The 17,755-nt window shown below is 40.6% G+C and overlaps 1 protein-coding gene across 10 annotated transcripts in view; it reads right to left on the bottom strand.

Moving 5' to 3' along the window:
- Positions 1–17,755, bottom strand: part of LOC145439159 (chondroitin proteoglycan-2-like) — a 34,133-nt gene that overhangs the window by 16,154 nt on the left and 224 nt on the right. For 4 of the 10 annotated variants that reach the window (XM_080316643.1, XM_080316645.1, XM_080316644.1 and 1 more), the window contains exons 1-5: positions 12,458–13,115; positions 10,324–10,404; positions 9,938–10,093; positions 6,892–6,975; positions 6,588–6,734 (exon numbers count right to left, since the gene is read on the bottom strand). In XM_080316643.1, coding sequence (XP_080172769.1) covers positions 6,588–6,734; positions 6,892–6,975; positions 9,938–10,093; positions 10,324–10,404; positions 12,458–13,109 — 1,120 coding nt within the window. In that variant the 5' untranslated portion in view covers positions 13,110–13,115. Of the gene's footprint in view, positions 1–6,587; positions 6,735–6,891; positions 6,976–9,937; positions 10,094–10,323; positions 10,405–12,457; positions 13,116–17,755 lie in introns of those variants that run through there. The other 6 variants (XM_080316636.1, XM_080316639.1, XM_080316640.1 and 3 more) reach the window with 4 other exon arrangements.

Raw genomic sequence — 17,755 nt, 5'->3', positions numbered from 1 at the left:
GATAAATAGCGGTAAACAGGGTATCGCCGGAGGGGGGCTTCGCCCCCCAGAAGTTCGGTCTATAACCCTATGGGGGGCCCAAGACCAAAGTTTTGGGGGGGGCCTGACGAAGTGCTGTTACGGCCCTGCTCTTCACCATAGGCGCCGACTTACGAGGTTACGAGGTACAAAATGCTCAAACGCCCAAGTGACTTACGACCAGTAATTAGTAATCAGGCGAATCGATGCGACCTCGTTCGGGACGTCTTCGATTTCGATACGTGCGTGTGTCAGGCGCGTAGCCATAGAGTTTCGGGGGTCGAACGCGAAACCCCGTCATTTCGAAATGATCATTCTAACTCTAATATTCAGTTGTAATTCAATAATTGTCTTATCAGTATTCCGCGCGGCCGATTTGCAAGAAACGTGCTGTCAATTAGCGAGAAGAGTCTATGATGATCTCCCGGTGAGATGGTCGCGAAATTAGGTCATTCATTCCCATGCGCGTGGCAATCGTCGCTGGCCTGATTTATCGCGTTTCGAACAAGCCAGGGTCCGCAGGCTTGAACATGAACAATCGCATCTGTAATAAGCCCAGTTCATACTATATCATCGCTTGCCTGCGTAATCGCATCTGTATTCTGCATTGGCAGCTTCGGCCTGGTGTGCACGATATCATCGCTGGCCTACACAATAGTCTCTGCAATAGGCCTGGTGCGAAAGATGTCATTGCTGGCCAACTATCGCGTCTCGGGTCTAGCATGCTTTGGCTCCATCTCTCGCTGGTGTGGAGACAATGCGGTCGAGTTTATGCTAATTAGCGATTGTTTTATGTCATTGATTAAAAAGCAACATCGCGAAACTGAATAACATCGAATCGCTGCAAACAAACTTCAACGATTTCCGCTAATACTTCAACGTAACGATCAGAAGGTGTATCATGGCTTGAGTTCTGAAAGATGACATAGGTTTGAAATCGGTGCCATCAAGTTCGGACATTTTGATTTGCGAAAACTGTCGCCGAGATTGCGTAATACACGAGCATATTTAATTGTTCACCAGAGATCAGGAACTCGCCAATTGACAGCCCTCTCGGACTCTTTGGCAAGCTTATCATACGCCTAGATCGTCAATACGAAGATATTATATGATCGCCAATTACACATATACTTGACCGGAATTGAATTGATGCTGTATTGGTAAATTTGGAAAAAAAAATCCAAATCCCACTAATTGTTCGACTGGCTACGCGCCTATAGCGTGTGCTGAGAAGCACCATCCTCCTTGATCTCCTCTCCCGGCCAGGCGCCCAAATAGACGTTCTGCCTTTCTGAATTCTAAATTATGTGCGCCCATATTCGTTTACAAAACCATTCGTGAGCTAGCTAGCTTCGTGATAACATAGTGTCCTATATGGTGTCGACTCAAGCAAATCTCACGGCTCAGTGAAATTGTATCACGTCACAATTTCCATTTGGCTACAGGCAATTTGACGGTCCTTTTTGGCCGGCTTGCCGAGCATTAAATTTGGTAAAACGGGTATCAATCAAAAGCTGACTCTGCACTGATTACGAAAATATAAATTTTATTCCGCTTGCGCCCCTGGAACCCTCACAATCAGCCTCGAATTTTTCATTGTTACGGAGATTGGCAATGGGACGCAACAATGCTGTCTGGCGAAACGAGAGAGTAGCTCAAGAGAAAAAAACGGACAGCATTGTTGCGTCCCAATGCCAATCTCCATAACAATGAAAAATTGACCGTCAAATTGACTGTAGCCAAATGAAAATTGTGACGTGTACAATATCACTGAGCCGTGAGATTTGCTTGTGTCGACACCATATAGGACACTATATGGTGATAGTCTTGGTAATCGGAGCCAGATGTGGGGTGATTACTTCAGGAATGTAATCGATTGCGATTACGATTACTTCGGAATGAAGCGATTGCGATTACGATTACAATTACAGCAAAACCAGGAAGAAGTCGATTACGATTACGATTACGATTACATTGGAAAAGTAATTACGATTACTCACGATTACATTCATTTTGCATGTTAGAAGTTATATCGGAAGACAATATAAGGATTGCACTGAAAAGGCCTATGAGATAACAAACTCGCTTTAAAAAAAGATGAGTCATTTGCTTGTTACGTCATAATGTACCGATTGCCCATTTTTATGGAGGTCGATTTATCGCACCCAACGATTTGCATTCTTGCCAGGTGCAAAACCGCCGCCCCCCAAATTTCCCAATAGGGTGGGGAGCGGGATCGAAGGGGACTCAAACGTATTTCGTAAACCAACATAAAATATAGAGTCTTTTCGAGAGATTTAATTAACTTGAAAATTTTCTCTGGATAGCTTGATTTTGAAATGCATACGTCTCCCTCTAAAAAAGCATGCATAATTTATAGTAGGGTTGCATTTAAAACAAATGCTTGTTTTAAACACTTTGTTTAAAACATTTTTAAAACGGTGTTTTAAAAACAAAGGCTTTTAAAAAAAAACTAAATTGTGTTTTTTAAGTTGTAACATTATGCCATAATTGTGTAAACACTTTCCAAAAAACATGTTGTATGAGCCTACGGACAATTACCACTCGATTTGGCCGACGTACATCGATATGGGATGGTTGAAACCCTCAAAATAGTCTGTTTGTGACAGCCCACCCATTATGGGCGTATGTGATGATTGTTAGTTACTATTGTGATAGTACTGTTATTTCTATAGGGCCGCCAAGTGTCTAGCACCGACTCCGTTAAATAGACACTTGGTGGACCCATGACAATGCATGCTATCTTCTTGTCTTGTCTGAACTGGCGGCCGAGAGGACGCAGAAATAAAGCTGTCTAGAAAAACTATTGCCCATCTCTTGACATCGGCTATATTATGAGGTCTTCCACATGGTCAACAGTAATAGTCCAGATATTTCGTCAAAGGAGCTATATTCACCCTTTATTTTCAATTGTCAATCTCAATCCACTAGGACGTCACAATTCTATATTCGTGACGTCGTGGTTTGAAAAAAACATGTCTTTTGACTATATAACAGACCGGAGGTCGCGAATTAACAACATAAACTAAAGTATAACAAGATACCGGATGTTATAATTATGAATTTCGTGCTCCCAGTTCTACAGGTAAATCTGACCATCGTGGCTGAGAGAGGATTAAAAATCAATAGTAATATAATGCAATTACCAATAATATTGACGAAATTCAGTCTTCAACTTGAAAATAACACCCTATGGGGCCAAAGACCAACGTTTGGACTGGGGGACGAATTGCTGTTTAGGTCCAGATTCTAGCCACAACCCACGCTAACATGGTATAGAAGCCCATGGTCATGGTGGCAGGTCCCAATGTTGAGTACCTAAAGAATTGTGAAATAACGATTGACGCCCGTTTCAAGTAGTGTCATATGAGAATAAGATGAAGCCGGGCCCGATGAAGCGAACATAAAATTCTGCCTACAACTTCATACAGATAATGTACTACAAGCTGCCCTTGCGATAAACGGCAAAGACGGCTCGGTTATGATATATATCACCAGCTGTTGATTTTTAGTGCTTCGTTGTGGAAACCGTAATGTTTTATTTGGCGAGTACAAAATTTCAAGTCTTTTTCCGGTGTACGTACGTACTACATAGGCCTACTGCTCGCCAAGTAGCAACGGTCAAACTGCGTTTAACAAAGCATAGCCAAACATCAATACATAAGTTACTATTTTAAACTTGGAAGAATGGAGATTAATTATCCTGCTGCAAGGGAGTGGCGTGTGGAACGTGTTGATAACCCGATATACAGCACGGCGGGTGTTCTTACAATCACACTAATGTAGGCTACGTACATCGAATATCTATTTACTGTGGATACTTCTTAAGCAATGACGAGCAAAGCTAGTAGGCTACTTCTGACGTAATAATGAGCAATAGTATTTGGAAATCAGACGTGTGTGCTATCACGAACCTGGTATAATATATTTTCCTTGTTCACGAATGTTCAGTTTATGTCATTGTCCTTGTACAAATAAAAAGTAATCGTTCTTTCACTAAGAAATCGATTAGATATGGGAAGTAGTCGATTACGATTACGATTACTTCGGAATTTTTTCAAATGTAATCGATTGCGATTACGATTATTTGAAAATGCTGTAATCGTCGTAATCGATTACGATTACTAATCGCGATTACCCCATGTCTGATCGGAGCGCGAAGTTGAAGGGTGTGTTGGTGTGTTCTTGCAAATCGGAATTCATTTCTGCGCAGATTCGTTTCTCTAACAAGGCTTTGCCAGTGACATTTATTGGGAAATGCAGCAATACAGCAATACACCGATATAATGAGAAAACAATTGTCGCGACGAAAGCTACTCGGTACGGTGTCAGACTCAAAACCCATTCGTGGCGATACTGTACTGATTAGAATACACGTTTTCTCATTTGCCATCATACATATTTCTTTACTCGATACATTCATACTCCGAAATTGTCGCACAAGGTCATTTTTCATTGTTCCTTTCATTATTAACTTACAGTAGGCCATGCCATTGTCAAATATCGGTGCATCTCAAGATTCTGGGCGGCAAAAATGCAGTAAAGTGCGTTTTAGTGCGACGATTACGTCATCGATATGGAGCAATTATGACGTCACAAGACTTTGCCACTTCGCAAAAAAATTAAAGTCGGCGCTTATGCTCCTCACTATACGTACAATCTTGATGGTAAGTCAAGAAATAACAGCCCAGACCTGAAGATGTATCATCATTTATAACTTGTCCTAAATTTTCGAAAAACACACCCTCCATCAAATCTACAGGTGAATCTGATCGCATGGGATGAGAAATGATACGAAAAATACTATCATTTATGACGAAATTCATAGGTGACTCTGAAAATATTTTCGCGCCTCGCGCGATTATGTACGACCCCGCAACATGACCAGTGACCAGTGACCACTCGCGAAGTCGGTTGTGTATAGCAAGCCTATGTGATTAAATAGATAAGTCCAGTATTCACCGGAAAAGGTCATAGACACTTTTACATAGGTATTTGGAGTCCAGATGATTTCATTACGACTATTATGCCCCGGAATGCGGCCGTAGGCTACATGAGTAGTCGAAATGCGGCCGTGAATGGCATAAACGTTGGTCACCCCTGTACTAAGCCCTAATGAATTGATATATCTTGGTAGATTTAAGGTACCAGGCTTATCGAACGCCTTGAAATCTTAATTAGGGATTGCACCATGTGTTGATTGATCAGAGAGAAGCAGACATGGTGGTTCCTGTATGACAATACTGTTCTCAAATCCACATTGTTTTCGTCATTATTGGCGAGAAATGGCTTTGAAGTTACATTGCTGTCGTTAAAATACATTCATTAAATACGATTTATTCCTTGTATATGTGGATAAATGTGCGAATAATGTATCGAATCAGCAATCCGGCCGGCCAAGTATTTACCTTTCCTATATCTGGCCCACCGACTGGAGAAGTTGCCCGCCCCTGCTATAAGATCAGTGTTTATTTTGGCGGGAAGGGGATGAAAACTGTGGTTTCGGTCCTTATGACGACTTACAACACACAACCGACTACCTCTGGTCGAGAAGCAAAGCTTTGTTAGTGTGACTATTGGTCGACAATGTGCTAATGCTTCATTTTGAAATCCGCTAGTGGGTGCTAAGAAGCGTCCGGAATTTGAGCCACAAAAACATGGTAACCCTATAGTAGGCTTACCATACGTCCTCTTTTAAGAGGATTTGTCCTCTTTTTTGACTTTTTTGAAAGTGTCCTCGGAGGACGCCCTTTTGTCCTCTTTTTTGAGATTAACAAATTAGCACAGAAATTAAGCTCCGGCGGGTATTTCGGAGTGAAAAACGGTGATTTTAGCTCTGAGCGAAAAGATGACCTTTTTTTTGATTTTTTTTTTTTTAGTCAACCGATCACAAAGTGGGAAAAATTTACCGGTTTTTGAGAATTCTTCTCCGGTTTTGCATGTCTGGACTTTCTGAAAATGTGTCCTCTTTTTAGATTTCCAAAATATGTTGAGCCTACCCTATAGTGGTCATCATAAAATCAGAGGGGGAGCTCAGAATAATATAGTATAAGTTTATAAACGCCAGAGGCCCCATATACATCACTGCAGACTGCACTGTACAAATTTCGCACTTAGTTAATATTGGAACGGTGATTCCAGCCCTCTAATTCGGGTCGACTATTGGATAAAAATGATTCGAGTTGAGAGGTGTGTATCACGATTTTCAAGAATTTAATTTATCGTCTTAAATATTCACATAAAATTATCATCCAAAGCAGTACTGCAATCGCACCTTTGTTTCAGTAAGTTGGCTGTGATCATAGGCCTATACATAACGTATCTGTGCCAGGCTCTACCAATATGGTTTTATCTATGGTCTGTAGAAATTTGTAGATTTGCACAAATTATAACAGTGAATTTGTTCTATCCTTTATATTTACAGTAAACAGCCGTTGAATAGGCATATATGGGCATGTTTTTAGCGGTAAAAAATTACAGCTTAAATTCGTACAAGCAACTTACTGGATATAATCAGTATCTGGGCCATGACAATTACAAATGCAAACCTTCAGTAGTTGTAGTAGTAGCTGCTGTTGTCGTTGTGGTTTCTGCAGCGTCGGTGTTACACCCTGCGACATTGTAGTCCCAATCGCACTGATTAGCGGCTTCACTAAATTTTAATCCTGCTGGGCATGACATCTTTGTCCATCCACCTGCAAATAGAGAAACCGTAGAACATCCATCGATATGTTACCATTTCCTTATATTGCACTCTATAGGTATTATTGTTACAAGTTTGCGAATGCATTCTAAAATTTGACGATAATATAAACAATTAATCATGAATATATAGTACAAAACCAAACTCGCCATGATCGCAGATGTAATAGTCTCCTCCGCAATCGGAATCTTGTTTGAGCTCTCCAATGGTAGTGCAAGATGAGGATGAATCTGCTATAAGTAAAACAGGGTAAAATATTTATAGAACTCGGCTCGGAATATTGCGAACTAGGCTGGTATATTCCATTTTGAGTAGTACAGAGTTATATTTCGATCCCGAATCATATTCGAATTCATGTTCACAAATCCAGCAAATCTAAATCAGATCGATTTCGTTTTATCGAATTTTTCAAATTGTCGTTCAGTTGTTGTGTTTAGAGGTCGGAATGTCTCGTGCTGTGAGAGATCCCAGAGAGGTCCCAGAGAGGTCTTTATTTATTTGATCCACCCTACATATTTCTCCGCAAGGGTTGTATTCGAATACTGACGGGGATGGTCAAAGCTGTCGCCGTCGATACTCAATTAAAAGTCAAAGTAAAACCGTATCTTTCTACTCAGGTTGAAGTAGCAGTACCGGTACCAGTAAGATAAAGTAAGTATTCTATAGGTCAGTGGTTCTCAACCTCCGGTCCGTGCCAAGTTTCCTGTCGGTCCTCCAAATAGTCCAAATTCATTCGACTTTTAGATCTCAATCCAAAACTGCAACAAGTTGTACGCTTGTCAATTAATTAAATGAATAAAACTTCAGAATTTTAATTGATTCAGGAAATCGGAACATATTTTTGTACATCGATATTGTAATAGAGAGTTCATGGTCTACTTTTGGTGTACGTCGAAATGTTGTAAGAGCTGTACAAAACGGTTTAAAAGTAGCCTACGTTTCAGACAAGGTACAGGTGAAGCTATACGGAGACGTCTAAAGAAACTTCGTTAAATTCGTAAATGCAATTTATCGACGCTTTGCTGTACAATTGAGGCAAACAGTAAATAGCAAAGTCAAATTTCTTTCAAAGGAAGCCGAACAATTACCATCAACGTACTGGTTTTTAGCAGTACTTATTCGAGAGTTTTCGCCTCGTAGAAACTTCATAATGAACCGCGTATAATAAATAGATACCTAATATCAAAAATGCAGCAATTAATGAAGTTTCCAATATTACATTTGAGTTGTATGCATTTTTCGTAATGAAATTTAGGGTTGATTTTCTTATGGTTTACTGGTCCGCAACCGGGTCCGAGTCCGACCGAGGTCGACTTCCGAATTCCTATACCTAAGTGTTGGAGGTTTACCTAGGCTCCTCCTCGCCACCTCATCCGCGTCAGCGGTGTCTTACAAAAGCCTAGAGGTGGGCCGTGCTATAAGTCGGCAGTTACGGAAAATAAGAAGAATATCGGCCTGGTGTAAAGGACCATAGTAGTCGACAAACACCTTGAATACCCCAAAACAAAACAAACTGGTCCGCAACATTTCTTTTGAAGTTTTACCGGTCCGCGAGGTCAAAAAGGTTGTGAAACAATGTTCTAGGCCAAGTTTTGCCTTAAAAAATTGAAAACTGTCAAGTAGAAGTAGTCTGGAATTAGAAACATGCACTTGAGTAAGTATAGTGTGAGTAGGCAAAATCTGCTTGAAGTACTTGTACTTCGATACTAACCACCTCTGAATAATGATCGCATCTGCAATTATGTACGAGAGCTGCCATTGCACGTAGAGTAGAAGTTGTAGTTTAAGTACTCATTGTGCTTTGACTAAGTTGTTCATTTTTGACCGTGTTGATGTTCTTTATATTATTATCCCTGGTCTGCCCACTTTTAGCAAGGCCTTGCAGTTTCGTTCTTGTGTATAGCTCACCGTTTATATAGAACGGATTTGCGAGTAGGAGTTATTAATATATTCTTTATTCATAGTAAAACTGGTAAATACACACATCATCCGGGGAGCAACCTGCCCCAAAGAAAATGGCGAGATTGGAGTAAATATTTAAAATTTCAGTAGTACAGTCAAATTGTTATTCCTATGCACTACTTGAAGAGGTCAGATTACAGAATTACGGTTGATGAAGAATTGGCAAGGGTTACAGCAGAGGTAGAGATAATTGAAAATGAAGAATCGAAATTACAGAATTTATACTGTGATTGACGCGCACAGGTGTAATTTTCGTCCAGTGGTGCATTCAAGGCCTTCCGAAGAATATGCACAGTGCCCAATAACGTGATCTTTTGGATCATGCCGAATCGGACGTTACCCGGAATCTGTTGGATATGTCTCATGAGTTTTTTGCTTACGACTCCTGTAGCGCCAATGACTATCGGTACAATTATTTTGCATCGCCACATTTTCTCACATTTCATTTTCAGTTCTGAGTATTTCGATTGTTTTTCTGATTCTTTTTGTAGTATGTTGTGATCAGCTGGGACAGCCAGTTCAATGAATAAGCATTCTCTTTTCTTCTTTAGTTTGATTATCCTATCCGGGCGATTGCTCCTGATTTCGCGGTCAATTATAACTATAGCATCGAAGTGGGGGTGAAGTGTTTACATAATTCAAGATGAATGTAGGCCTAGTGACCTATCCTGTTGTGTCTCTATGTGTATTCGTTAGCTGCAAGTGCGACACAGCCAGACATGAGATGGGCTACACTTTCATTTTTACTTACTACTATTTGGCTGTTCCGTGTTATTAAAGAAAGCTCCTTGGATCTGCGGGTGTGATCAGGAATGCAAGAGAACTAAAGCGGTCATTAGTCAGTCTGCTAGTGCGTACAGCGGGAACTGTAGCATCGACTCCAATCGAGCACTATACCAGTGTGTCTTGCAACAAGTCATTGCATCGATCACTATTATTATTAGTATTAGTATTATATAAAGTGGTAGTGGCGCTTATCTCCCACAAGGGAATTGTGCGCCACGGTCGGTAATTGTCTTCTGGTATAAGTCACTTGGGAACATAATTTACCTTTGACTATACGGGCCAAAATTAAAGGAATCTACCACACGGTATCACAAATTCGGCAGCAGGGGTTAATAGCTCAGACAAGACGAAGAAGTTATAAGTTGTGAATGAAATTTTACGATAAAGCCATGATTCGATGAGAATGAAACGTATATGGTAGGCGTGTTATGATGGTGTTATTCATACCCTCGGTGGTGGTGGTGGTTGTAGTTGTTGCCGTTGTGGTCGTGGTTTCTGCGTCCTCCGTGCTACTACATCCCGCAACATTGTAGTCCCATTCGCATCTGTTATGAGCTTCGCTAAATTTCAATCCTCCCGGGCATGGCATTATTTTCCATGCACCTGAAATCATCGCAAACATCGTGGAAATGAATAACAGGTCTTCTATAAAATCGTCCTGGGCTAGCTATGTCTCCGCAGTTTTAACGGAATTCAGATTTATCGGCATTTTTATAGCTATATGAGCAATTGCACAATTTATAGTACATAACAAACCTTTGGAACAGTCCTAAGGTAGTCTGACATGCCACCATGATTCAAAAAAATGCTGATATGCCTGAAATACCACCCACCATTATCGCAAATGTAGTACTCCCCTCCGCAATCGGACACTTGCTTGAGTTCTCCGGTGGTTGTGCAAGGCTGAGAAGAGTCTGTAAAAAGCAATGCAATTAAAATTCTTCAATCCGTAAGTGCGGATTTGTAGGCATACTAGCGCAGACGACAAGTCAGCCGCTTATATGGGTACGGCTAGTCCGTATAAAGCGAAAATCACACAGAACAATCATCTCCTCGCCTCAATTACAACTCTTCATGATGAGTTGCATATTTAGCGATAACGAAATTTGTAAGCGATATAAGCATGCTCTAGCAATGTTAACACCTATTGAAAGACTTTTTAGCCTTAATTCTTGGTGGAATATTGAACTGGACAAAGGCTGCCAAATTACTGATCCGATAACAATTTGATGCCGCACCTAAACTATGATGATTAAAATGTCAAGTCATCGCAATGAGCATTTGCTACGAAAAATCATGTAGGCGACTTATTTTCGCATTGGACAGGGCGCAATAAATCGTGTTTATTCGAAATTCACTCTACCGTGGTTAGCTTGCGGTCAGTCTGGATAAGCGGCGGTATGGATACATTACGGTGGCATCCCATACCAATTTTGTCTCGTTATGCATCTCCTACACTCTAGTATAGTCGTCTACGAATTGATGATCAGTTGATCACGAAAGTGAAATGAAGGTGCTGCATATTCGCTAACGAAATTCACGCGTAACCATAGGTCAATTTCAGAGTGATAAGTGGACATCGTGTCGGACCTAGAAATGTCGACCTCCATTTTTCCGCCAATTTTCACCGTTTAGATTTACAGTGTAGTCGTAATCGTAGTAATCGTAATCACGTATTTCAGAAATAGTCATAATTAGGGTTGTGTTTAATACAAATATCAATTTAAAACAAACACGTTTAAAGCAAGACCCTTGTCTAAAATATGTTTTTCATTGTACTATTTTGTTTTCTATAGTTGCTCGTGGCCGTTCTCTTTTTCATTTGAAGGTTCTGGAATCTACGATCATAAAGCTGCGAAAGCCGATTCTCTGTCGCCAGAAGGAACGCCTCTACACTCTTGGAATATTTCAATAATGTTGCGTGCTGTGTTCTCGGTTATTTATAACCGAATATGTGCTCGTTAACGTTTGTTTTGTATCGTTACTACCGTATCTTGCCCGTCTACAAGTTGTTGTTTTTGTTATTATTACGTCGTAGACACAAAATAGTTCTTACATTTCGAATTTGATCCAACCTATCGCTGACGTTCGCTACTGATGAGGGTCAGTCGAAAAGCTTTTAGCGAATAAATTAACAATATGAAGTTATTGTTTCGCGTTATTCTGAAGTTCTGTACCACAAATGGCTTGTTTTTTGTTTTTGTTTTTTCTAAGCCATGATGCAACGCATATTCAATTGTGACGTCATAGTGGATAGATATTCAGAATTAAAAATATAGTGTAAATATAGCTCCTTTTGCGAAATAGGCTTCCAACCCATGCCATAGGCGGACCAGATATATCTTTAACCAGCACTACATCGTAATACAGCATTTTTACGGTCGGCGGTGATCATCATCAGAACATTCATTCCGTACGAATGATCTATGAGTACTGTAGCTGTTGACCGTCTATTTCGAGGGTTCCGGCCATCCCATCCCATATCGTATAAGTCGGCTATATCGGGTGGCAATCGTCGTCCGTAGGCTCATACAACATGTTTTTGGAAAGTATTTACACAATTATGGCATAATTATACAACTTAAAAAATAGAATTTTTTTAAAGGCCTTTGTTAAAAGCACTGTTTAAAACATGTTGTAAACAAAGTGTTTTAAACAGCGTTTGTTTTAAATGCAACCCTAATTGTGTGTCTTTAGAAAATCAAAATCTAAAAGCCTATGATTATTGTTTTAATTAAAGCTCGTGTTCACACTAACCGGAACCCTTTAGTGGTTCGCAGGAACAAGGGAGGAACAGACCTCCTAAAAGAGGCCATATGGTATCCTATATTAATGCGAATTAATGATAATGGGATTATTCATCTTAAACATTCCATTTAATTGTGAGAAATAATATCGCCACGAGGAAAACTGAAAATGCAGTAGCAACAGCGGTGAAAATGAGAGGCCCGTGGTACGGAGATATACTGCCTTTGGTCGTGGTGTCTGCGCCTGCATCAGTAGTTGTGGTAACGTGATGGTTGGTATCCGCGCATAGATCCTCCTTCTCTGCATCGCCCCATGACGCTGCCTCGTCGCAAGTAGCGTTGAAAGTCACGGATGGATTTGCGCATGTGAATGAGCGGACACAGCGATATCCACATAAGCTGATATCGCCGACTCTTGCCGCGGGCTTGAAGAAATCCAAGTCGCAAAATTTCACGACGAGAGTAATTTTCGACGAAACATCGTTAACGGTACATCCTCCGCTGATCACGTATATTTCCGAGTTATTGTACGAGTTTTCTACTGCATCAATCGTCAAATTGTGCTGACCAGGAGAGGAGGCTGCATTTCCGATGGGATCAGACAACAATTCCGTGAATACTTGACGCGGACTAGAATATCTTAAATGTGCGATATCTGTGGTGTTCAACTTCCACGTAATTCGGTCGGCATTCGTTATAACTTCCCCAACAACATTTGCGGTGAAGAAAGCTGGTGCTCCCACGGATCTGATTAACTTAGTAGTAGCTGCTGGTTGTGCTATATTCCAACTGCATGTCTGCCCGTTACTTAATCCCAAGATTCCAATCAAGATGGTCAACCCAGCTGATAGCATCGTCAACAATTTTGTCATATAAAAACTGTGAAACAGATTCAATAAACGATATCTGACTGATGGTATATTTATTAGGGATGGTGTGAACCTCTAAAGGTTCAGGTTCGTGTGAACGCGAACCTTTTTGAAAGGTTCTGTGTGAACGCGAACGTGAACCTCATGACGTCACGTGACGTCATATTGCTAATTCCAAGCCTCTCTTTCAACGGAGTATTAGCCTGTATTAATGTACAATTGTACAAGATACCTAGCGACGACTCGTGCCACATAATGCCACAATGCTGAAGTACATATTGGCGTTTTAAATGTCGCCAAATGTTTAAACTGAGGCAATCAAATGATATAATAATCCCATAAAATCAATATCTTCCGTCGCTTTGCCGACAATTTCGACGAGGACTAGGCAGGGAATATAAGCTTACGCCTTAACGGTCTAGGCCAGACCGTGCAATGTCGTCGGCGTCTGAGTATTGTTACATTGATATTGAGCAGAGTGTAAAACAGGTGTCTATACTTGCCCCCGATATTGCCCCATTAACAAGTTATACAGCAGTAGCCTACACCTCAATCGCACGGATTTGATTTCAATGATACATTAATTAACATATTAAGTAAAGATTGACCCCGTACGCCTGCTTAATTTTTTATATCAGTAAACAATATCAATCTGATTGATTGGTTGAATAATCATCATTTGCTGACTACATGTAGTGTATTTCGCTCGTGATGTTGTGGGATTGCGGGTCAAGCTCACAGCAGAGAGTCATATCTAGCTTTCCGTTTGTAATCACGAACGGAAGCTAGATATTTCGAGCAAACTTTTGTAACAAAGCAAGTAAAATTTTTGAGATTGCCAAGGTGCATGTTCGTTCATTGTTGATTTTTTATGCTGCCAGCGCCGTGCATAGAGTGGCCCGCAGTTAAAATGCAATAAATTTGAACCAAAGATGTTATATTGAAGTCAAAATGGGAATATATGAAAAAGGTTCACAGTGCAGAACCTACCAAGGTTCTGTTGTGAACGTGAACCTCGAAAATGTAGAGGTTCACACACAGAACGCGAACGTGAACCTCACGTTCACACCATCCCTAATATTTATGACTATGCCAATACTTCGATGATCTGATTTATAAATCAGAGGTAGGCCTATACATGAAATGCAAGGAAACTAATTCACAAACAGCGTCATAGCGCGTGGACATAACAGCCTGCAGTCTGAATCATGGACTCAAGCTTCGCAATCCATACACCAACCAAGTTCAATCTGCATCGCATTACTGCTTACACGTTTAAATCAGCATAACCTTAAATCCTGTGTATCAAGAGCACTCGTATCTAAAGACTGATATTTCCACTTGGCGCTCTTCATTGCTGTATAGCATGGTGTAGAAAAATGGTGGTGCTGACTTGATAACCAGAACCTGAAGGTACTGTTGCAGTAGTAGGCCTACATAACCTTTTTCTTCTCGTCGACCCATTTGGTCGATATTTGAGCAAAAACTTCCCCTTTATGTAATTGTGGCCAGGTGACTAGAAAATGTCATTTTCCCCGCACCAAGCGCCTGTTTTCTGAAAGATAACGCTGCTGGCGCCGCGTCTTTAAAGATATAAGCCTACGACAAAGATGGTCAACTATTTCCAATGCGGAACGTAATACACTTTCGTAAAAGTTACCGCTGGTCACCGGCGTATCAATTAATTCAACAATGACGGTAGTATTGTCTTGAAAATAAATGAATGAGAAGAAAACAAGCCGCCACTTTTCGTTGTACAAAAGTTTTGCTAAATTCGGCAATGATTGTTCCCGAATGGGTATAGCTGTTGACTTCAAATCACCAAAGACTGCAATGCGCCTCACAGCTCATTTCACTGCGATAGATGAGCTTGACGCTATACCGAACGAGTAAGTCTGTTATTGAAAGTGTTTTGGAATGCTTAGATTATGTCCGACGGAAAGTCTGTCATGAAATTATTTCCTAATCATGCACATGTCTAAAAGAAACTTGCTCACAAGTCACAACTGTAAGTGCGCAGAGGGCGAGCAAAAGACTCTCCACACATTTTTAACGCTGTTCGACGCGCCTTTGCGACTATAGACCATATAACCTGTAGCATGCTCATCATTGTACAATGTACAATGTACATTGTACATGAGCAAAACGCTGATTATTAAAGTAGCGAATAACGTTTCACGGCAATAAAAAAAGTATGTTCGTGCAGGGCCGTAACAGCACTCCGTCAGCCCCCCCCCCCCCCCAAAAAAAAAAAAACTTTGGTCTTAGGCCCCCCATAGGGTTATAGACCGAACTTCTGGGGGGCTTCGCCCCCAGACCCCCTTCGTCGATACCCTGTTTACCGCTATTTATCATATTCGTTAGGAGTTTTTTTAGTGAATCAGCTTTTGTCGCGCGAAATTTCTAGAATTCATGATTGAATCGGTCACTATGATCGGGAATTGTATTGTTATCAATTTTTATCTTCTCTCTGTTCACGTAATCGGATTTGCCGTTAGAGCTGAGTGAGGTGTGTTTGAAAAGGTAGGACCACTCAATAATAATTAAACATCTTCGGGCGTATATCCGTTGGCAAGAACGAAACAGCACCTCGTCAGGCCCCCAAAAACGTGGGTCTTGGGCTCCCATAGGGTGATGAAACGACCCCTCAATCACGTTGTTCGCGTTTGTCACGAAATCATCTGTACTGTATTGTGAGCTAGCGCGACACGCGAAAATTTTCGATAATTTATGATAAAATCGGTCAATCAGATCGGTGATTGCATATATATTATGCTATCAATTTATTGTCCTCTCTACTCACGTAATTAGATTTACCGGTAGAGCTGAGTGAATTGTTTTGAAAACGGGAGGGCCCGTAAATAATAATTTAACATCTTCGGGCGGGCGGACCCGTTGATATGACTTCGTTAAATGATGTTATTTCGTGACTTCCAGTCTGCTATATCAAAAAATATAGAATCGCTCAAACGAAGGCTTCTAAACTAAGAGACGCACACGATTTCAAATTGGTATTTCTTCACTGGCATAAAATATTTCCCAGCGGGATGGTATTTGTCTTGTGAGGTTCAGATTGCAAAGACAGGAACATTCGGCGCCAGTCATTTAGGCGCCTATGGACAATTAAAGCTGTATGTATTTTGTATATATAACGAAGTCTTCGGTCAGCATAAGGGCATAGACCTTTTCGGCCAAGGTTTTCTCGCTGCCGATCGTTCTGGCACAATTCTTGGAGTCGCATGTTATATGGTCTAAAACTTGATTGTATGTCTTGGTTGGTCGTGGCGCGGTAATGGCCCAATACCCAATAATAAAGATAAATGGCTACTTGAATTCACGCGCAGCGCGAAAAAAATTTGAAAAAATTGCATAAATTTTCAAAAAATACTCTATAATTTATGCTAATTCACAAATTAATTTTGGGCCCCCTTCGAGCTCGCCCCCCCCCCCAATTGGGGGGTTTGGGGTGCGGCAGTTACGGTGCTGGGTCGTAGGTGGTATTAACTTAGTCGGTGTTGCAGTCTTGCTGGCAATTGTGAAAGTGTCAGAAAAATGTCTTTGCTCGCGTACTCTGGTTTGAGAACCCCTGGCGTAGGTGATAGTATTTATTACGATATAAGTGCTTCGATGACCTAGTTCATAAATGGGAGCAAAATGAAATTCAAGAAAGCGAATTCGCAAACAGGCCTAACGGGCAGCATGCAGCATGGGATGAAACTTCGCACTCCAAAGTCCTAACAGCTAGCTACAAATGAATTACAAGAGGAGTCCCGACTCATACTTATGCATCACTTGAAGGTAAAGTGGTAGACTGTTCTGATTCAGAGTTTTTCAACTTGAATATTACTAGACCGCTGCACACCAAATTTGAATCAATTCCAATCAGTAGAAGCCGAGGCAGAGCCATTTGAAAATTTTGAATTTATTTTAAGAAATATATTATTTTTTCAAATTTTACTGTCAATCCCATGAAATTGTTAAGTCGCTAAAAGAACGCTACATAACAATTTTTGCCTTCTTCCAACCGGTAGATGCGAAGTTATTGCATTTGAAAGTTTTTAATTTGCAAAAATAGCATTGGCAGCGGGCAATCCCAGAATTATGAATGAAAAACTCAAATGCCTTCGCTCTACTAATTGGAATTGCGTCAAAATAGTTTTGCATCGCCACAGTTTGCACTCTACCTATAATTGTGACACGTCAAATGTCCGCTAGCAGCAAAATTGTGACGTGACAGGGTTAACGATTTCATGATGAATTTGTACCCTTGCATTTTGTCTGTATATCTCATTATTTTGACAAGGTACGTCAAGTACAACAACAATGATATTCAAATATCTAAAAATGTGTTGTTGTTTTTTCGTGTCAAGCGTGAATATTACGATAATACATCATATTTTCACAATGTGCGTGGAATGCCAGTATACAATGTCCCATCAAATAAGGCCTACTTCGAAATGAAACAAGTACCCATATTGTTGATGCTGCGGCACGAGGCGTCAACAAAAACTATAAGAAATTGGCTCGCGATCACATTTGAGTTTGAGACCCCTATGGTATAAATGTTATACATACGATTCAGGAATCGTCACGTAAGAATCTATTTCCATCGAAATTATCGTCGCTCACCTTGTATTAACATCATATCT

The sequence above is a fragment of the Botryllus schlosseri genome, chromosome 5 (genome assembly GCF_051294905.1).
Source record: "Botryllus schlosseri isolate E-star chromosome 5, Bs_hap1, whole genome shotgun sequence".
Lineage (NCBI taxonomy): Eukaryota > Metazoa > Chordata > Ascidiacea > Stolidobranchia > Styelidae > Botryllus > Botryllus schlosseri.
The sequence above is the reverse complement of the archived record's forward strand: the minus strand, read 5'-3'. Positions and strand labels throughout refer to the sequence as shown.